The sequence below is a fragment of the Salmo salar genome, chromosome ssa14 (genome assembly GCF_905237065.1).
Source record: "Salmo salar chromosome ssa14, Ssal_v3.1, whole genome shotgun sequence".
Taxonomy (NCBI): Eukaryota; Metazoa; Chordata; class Actinopteri; order Salmoniformes; family Salmonidae; genus Salmo; species Salmo salar.
In genome coordinates, this window is record NC_059455.1 from 10350018 (window position 1) to 10356960 (window position 6943).

Here is a 6943-nt window from a genome sequence, read left to right on the forward strand (position 1 = left end):
ACGTTGGTCAGCAGGTAGATGATGGTCACAATGGGCATGGAGATGGCAATGGCCAGAGGCAGGTTCCTATAGAAATAAAGAAGTCCAAGAGGTCAATAGGTCAGCGAAACAAATCCATCATTTTCATTTAGTGGATGAGGCCATTTTCAATACTTCTTATACACCAATATTTATTTTAAATGTTTGGGAAAAACTGGTGATTGTTTGTTACTAAAAGAAGCTATCATCGATAAGAAAATATCCATCACCCTTATAAAAGGTTCCCTGAACAACATTTTTCGGACTCTTGTACTATAGACCCAAGTATAAATAAACCCAATGCAAATAAACATTTGTCTCTATTCAAGACGTAACCTTGTCCTTTCTTCACCACCATGCCAAATTAGGCCTTTGAGCATGGCTCCCATTTTACCCCTGGTGCGTAATCATCGTATCACCATCCAAATATACAGTCCAATCATGAATAGTGATGTTGTCTTTGCTCTAAGGGCAGAAAGTGTTGGGTGAAGGGGGCATGGCTGATTGGGGATGACACTACTGACGCAGCTACTCTGAATATGGGCTGAACTCAAATTAAACCAGGCACGAGGTACAGTGATAAACAGTACAGTCTGAAATATGTTTGAGTTCATAATGGACGAAGGCTATGAGAGTGTAAGAGAGGAGATATATCCTTTGCTGGGTGTATAACGCCTGCTGGGTGTATAACGCCTGCTAACATGTCCACCACTCTCTGGGCTAAGACAGATCCGATCAACTAAAAAAAGTAGGAATAAAAATCATGCATGTATAATGCCTTGTAAGACTTGCCATGAGAATGTATGGCACAGTTATAAAAGAATGTGGAAACAGGGAGATTACCTCTCTGGGTTCTGGATCTCCTCTGTGACAAAGTTGAGTGTGTCCCAGCCAGAGTAGGAGAACAGAGCAGAGTAGAGGGCCAGAGCTATAGGCCCAGGCTCCGTGGAGGAACCCTCAAATGGATTCTGAAAGTTCTGGGTTTCTCCTACAGGCAGGAGGGAGAAATAGGGAAACGGGGCGGAGAGAAAGAGAAAAGTAGCATTAATCCCTTCTATTGCGTATCTTTCAATTTCTTTCCCCCTTGTCACTCTGAACATTCAAAGGGGCAATCTGAGATTGGTGAATCATTTTTGTGATTCATTTTTTAAATTAACGATATACAATATGCCCAGTGATTCCTTATATACAGTATCTTCTAAATGCCTCATGAACTTAGTTAAAAAATATAAAGATTATTTTGCTCCATTGTTTGTAAATAATATAATTGTAAACAAACACTAAATAGCCTCAAAAGTATACTATCATGGATAGTCAGTCCTCGTAACCATAGCTTTGTCTATGAATTGGAGTGTGGTTACATTTCTTCAGCCTCATCCCTCAGTTTTTACCAAAACTGTGGCTGGGTGTATGCTTTGCTATTGTTTGTACTGCAGATTTCCCCTTTAAAGGGATGTTAATCATTTTATTGTCGAATTCCCTAGGGTATCGTTTCGGAGGATGTAGCAATGCTAGTGAAAAGGGATTGTTCCTGTTAGCAATGCATTCAAAAGCATGGGGAAAGGGCTCTCTCTTCCACATAAAGGGGTGCCCTCCCTCACTATTCCCCGTGCTTTAAAATGGCTGCTAACAGAAGGAGCCATTCCGCTAGCAGTGCTACATTCTCGGAAAATGTTAGCCAGATTATAGTGGACGTTGCTAAATAACAAGCTAGCAAACCATTTTTAAAAAACGGCATGGAGGAAGTCGACAATCAGCAGAAAAAAAAGAAAAGAGTGAATCTTCCGCCCATATCCCCTCCACATCACAATCTCTCCTACCTTTGGCTATCTTCATGATACCTATAATGATGATGAGGATGAGTGACATGAGCTTGGCGTAGGTGAACAGATCCTGGACCATGGTTCCCCACTTAACATAGGCACAGTTTACAAAGATAAGCATGCCTGGCGGAGAGAGGGAGAGAGGGGGGGGGGTGAGAGAGATGATATGTTGTAGGAAACAGATGCAAAGTAGAGGAGAGAAAAAAAAGGACAAAGCAGAACAAAAGTAGAACATAGATTTTTTGTTGTTGTTGTAATATCTGTGTGCTCCTGAGTTACCCCTTCCAAATCCCAAAATAGCTGATCTCTGTCACAGAACAATCTGTACTGTTTGTGTAACTGAGACCAATGGTAACTGAAGCAGAGGGAAAGGCAAGCACCTCACATCCCTTCACTGCCATGAAACTGATGGAACAGAGATGACACACTACTGGCGGATAAAAAAGAATAATGGCATGTTTAATGGCGTGTGTGTGTGTCTCTCTCTCACTCCATAATGATGAGTCAAACGTGTGTGTGCGCGTGTGTGCGTGTGTGTGTGTGTGTGTGTGTGTGTGTGCGTGCTTGCGAGGAGAAACCAAACTTCAGTCAAACCAATCTAGGGCCCAATTATATGTCCTGACCAGGAGATAACCATTTAATGGGGCCTGTTTTACACAGACAAGCACTGTAGTTACTAGGTTAATGAACCACAGACACAGATCGTAGTTGATTCATGCTGGCTGTCAGCCTCTCTTGCATTAGTGGCAGATGTCTCTGGGCTGAGGGAAACTCTAGTCTGGACAGTGTGGCTGAATCATGGCATTGCTGCTCTCTAACCTAAATACCAGCTCAGTGCCAATTTCAGATGGCCAAGAGGAGCCGCACAAAGCAAAGTGGGTGCAGGGCTATTTTAATGCTCTGACTGGGCATTGAGTTGAGGATGTGTTTGCGTGACTAAAGAGAGTGGTTTATCTGAATATGGCCTTATTCCAGTAAAGAAACATACAGTACCATTACACAAAAAGAAAATAACTTTCCAAAACACCCTTCATTCCAAAAATAGAGCCAAGTCAATTATATTCTTCACAATCACGTTTAGACAGACATGAATAGACACACCTCTACCAGAAGCCTCTCAAAGAACAATTCTGGAAATGTTTTGAGTCTTTACCTAAAATAGTCATTGTTACTAGACCCTAGTTATCCCCAATAGAAATTGATAAAACCCACGGTTTCTGGGACACGGACAAATAGCTTTTTAGTTCAGGATTAGGTTAAATCTTTGTCCGGGAAACTGGTCCATAAAGTCTTCATTTGTAACTTAATGTTAGTGGTAAAAACAAACAGAGGCAGGTCCCTTACAGATGCAGGCGGCAGCAATGAGGCGGATGGCGTCGTAGGGGGGCTGGCAGGTGGGGTACCACGCCTCCACTAGATAGTTGGCGAAGGTCAGCGAGATGACCGCCTGGCTGGCCGGCTCAATGAGCAGGATGGACGTCCACAGCCTGATAAAAGCTAGGAAACCGCCAAACGACTCCAGGATGTAAGCGTAACTAGCGCCCGATTTTGTGATTGTGGTTCCCAGCTCTGCATAGCACAGTGCTCCGAAAACGGAAAAGATGCCGCCGAGAGCCCAGATGACTAGCGATAGCCCATAGGAGCCGCTGTGCATGAGGACGCCTTTAGGTGAGACAAAGATTCCAGAGCCAATCATGTTGCCCACGATGAGGCAGATGCCATTGGGGAGGGAAATCTCGCGCTTCATTTGCATCTTTTCTTCGCCGCCATTCGGTGTCTTTAGGTCGTCGCTGGACTCGGCCTGCGAGCCGGGGCAGAGCGATCGCGACATGGCAGCCAGCTTCTCTCTCATTCTGCCTTAATGTGGAGCTGAGGAAAACAGGAAGTTAAAGGTCAAATTAATAAAAATGTATTCCGATTAAAATATTAGACAGGGCCCACCCTCAGTTAATTCCAAAACCAATTACACTAAAAAAAACTGCGCCAATCTTTCACTTTAGTTTTGTTCGATTTTGGGGTGAAGTATCTCTTTAAGTTTGGATTGGCCTAAGGGGCTCCCTGATACTAAAACCGAAACAATTCTCCTGCCATGTCCTCTAAAGGAGTGCCAGAGCACCTGCTCTCTTAGATCTTCGGCAGGGTCAAATATACATTCTATGCAATTGTAATTGTACAAATGGACACAATGTTCTGGTCACAAGTAAGTCTCCTCTACCATGGTCGTCTACACAAAGAGTTCAAGTCACGGGTAGAAAACAAATCGATAAACCCAATGATCTAGTGATAAAAGATAGTAAAAAAAATATATACATTTACTGCACCACCTACCTGTTATCTACAAGAGAACAAGGGTCACAACAGAGAATCAGGGATTTTCCTCTTCTAAGGCTGAATGCTCAAACGTCGACCAGTCATGTCCCCACAAGATGAGTTTCCTGATTCTAAGATAACTGGTGGAGCTCACACAGTTGAGAGGTAGCAACAGGACGGTCAGTGTTGCAATCCCAGTGCAACGGCTGTTTTCCCAGCGATGACGCCCTCTCTCCTGCTATTTCGGGAGAATGTCGGTACTCAGAAAGAGAGCCTCCCCCCACTCTTCTTGCCCTGAAGGAGTCCAGATAAACGTGGGATGCAGTTCACTGGGCCGAGTAAAACCAAACCAAAATGTTTACGTGGATATTATTGTGGAGTCAAGTCCCATCATTGATCCCACTCAAGTGTACTTGAATTACTTTGTAACTGCATATTCCTGTACTGTAAAGACTAGGCCGAGACCTGAATGATGAAATCTATCATAGTACGGCCCCCGACCATTTAGTTTTCGCAACATGGCAGTCACAAACAAACATGACCTCTAATATAAGGGAAACATTTTACATTGACAGTACACAGGAAGTCATGATACCATGTCTGAACAGTAGTATGGTGGGGGTAATGAAGAAAAGAGGCCTAGAGTACAACCATAAGCTGATTATGGAAGGTCTTATAAGGTGATATACAAGAAAATAGAATATCAAGTGTGACTGACTACATCGTTTCCCAAACTCAGTCCCCGGGACCCCAAGGGGTGCACGTTTTGTTTGTTTGCCCTAATACTACACAGCTGATTCAAATGATCAAAGCTTGATGATTACTTGATTATATGAATCAGCTCTGTAGTGCTAGGGCAAAAACCTAAACATGCACCTCTTGGGGTCCCGAGGAACGAGTTTGGGAAACTGTGACAGGGAGTATTGTGACGACCCTCCCACTCTGTCTGCCGTATTCTTTCTCTTTCCTCTTGTTTTCCTTATTAGGATGTCGGCGGGCGGAGCTGGGAGGGTCGTCAGCGACATGGGACACACCTGGGCCCGGGTGTGTCCCGGAATAAATACACAGCTTCCCCATTCATTGAGGAGACTCTCTCCATGCAGACGGGCAGATTTTGGTTGTGGCATTTTTTTTGTGGCTGTTTTGTTTGTTTGCTTTGGCACCTTTCAACACCCCTCATTATCACATTTATGCACGCAACCACACTCACTTACACTACTGATGACTGACTACACACACCATTGTTAATTGTATTTACGTTACTTCAGTTAATAAATATATTTTTGGTATTCCTTATCTCCACGTTGTCTCCCTTTTTGTTACGGACTTCGAGCCAGTTCGTGACACTATTGAAACCAGAGCATTGCTAACTCTCTTATCACAAGATGTCTTCTAGTATAGAAGGAATCAGGCATGGTAGGGAATATGGATTCATAATATGGCAATCAGTGAAAATATGAGGCTGAAAGAAACAAACAAAAACAATCCCAGGACATAGACATATCTGATATGGGCAGAAAGCTTAAATTCTTGTTAATCTAACTGCACTGTCAAATTTACAGTAGCTACTACAGTGAAAGAAAACCATGCTATTGTGAGGAGAGTGCACAGTTATGAACTTGAAAATGTATCAATAAACCAATTTGACACATTTGGACAGACTTGATACAACATTTTGAACAGAAATGCAATGGTTCATTCGATCAGTCTAAAACTTTGCACCGTACACTGATGCCATCTAGTGGCCAAAATCTAAATTGCACCTAACCTGGAATAATACATTGTAGCTTTTCTACTCCATTTCAAACATCAAGGAAAAATAAAACAATGCGCATGTTTTTTTTCTTTGTATTGTCTCCTACATTAATTTCACATTTCCACAAACTTTAAAGTGTTTTCTTTCAAATGGTATCAAGAATATGCATATCCTTGCTTCAGGTCCTGAGCTACAGGCAGTTACATTTGGGCTGTCATTTAGGTGAAAATTGAAAAAAAGGGTCAGATCCTTTAAAAAGTAATTGTCCCCTTTCTAATTGTCTCTACTTTTGCATATTTTTGATACTGAATGTTATTAGATCTTCAACCAAAACCTATTAGATAAAGGGAACTGGAGTGAACAAATAACACAATTACATACTTATTTCATTTATTTCATTTATTTCATAAACAAAGTGATGCAACACCCACTGCACCTGTGTGAAAAATGAATTGCCCCCTTACACTCAACTTGTTGTGCCACCTTTAACTGCAATGACTCCAACTCTGTTTTAGTGTTTAGAAATACAGTATATGCACTCTGTGTATCTAGTCCACCCCCATTCAAAGGCTAATAAGTATTTGTACAAATTCCCTTATAGTGATTTAAATGTAGTCATAGTTTATTTGGTCCCATATTCCTAGGACACTAGGAACTTGTTGGATGCATTTGTTTTGGTTGTGTTGTGGATTATGCTGTGACCAATAGAAATTAATAGTAAGTAATGTGTCATAAGGATTAGACCAAAACGCAGCGGGAATGTGTATACTCATCTTCTTTTTAATAGGCAGAAAGAAGGAAAACCAAAACAAAACACACGTATAAAAAAAAAAAAAATATGACGATAACAGTCTTGTCAGGCACACAGCTAAACAAGAAACAACTACCCACAAAATCCCATAGAAAACACCCCTCTTAAATAGGACCTTGAATTAGAAGCAACTAGGAGCAGCTGCTTCCAATTGAAGGTCAACCCAATAAACACCACATAGAAATAGACATACTAGAACATAACCCAACAAACCCCGAAACACTC

At 41.9% G+C, this 6943-nt stretch overlaps 1 protein-coding gene across 1 annotated transcript; it reads right to left on the reverse strand.

Moving 5' to 3' along the window:
* Positions 1-2438: 2438 nt before the first annotated feature.
* On the reverse strand, positions 2439-4253 carry LOC100194505 (Y+L amino acid transporter 1 (Y+LAT1)-like). The gene is given in 3 exon segments (NM_001139591.1): positions 2439-3164; positions 3167-3710; positions 4170-4253. Coding segments are annotated over 2 exon segments (558 nt in total). The 5' UTR covers positions 3694-3710; positions 4170-4253; the 3' UTR covers positions 2439-3133.
* Positions 4254-6943: the final 2690 nt, after the last annotated feature.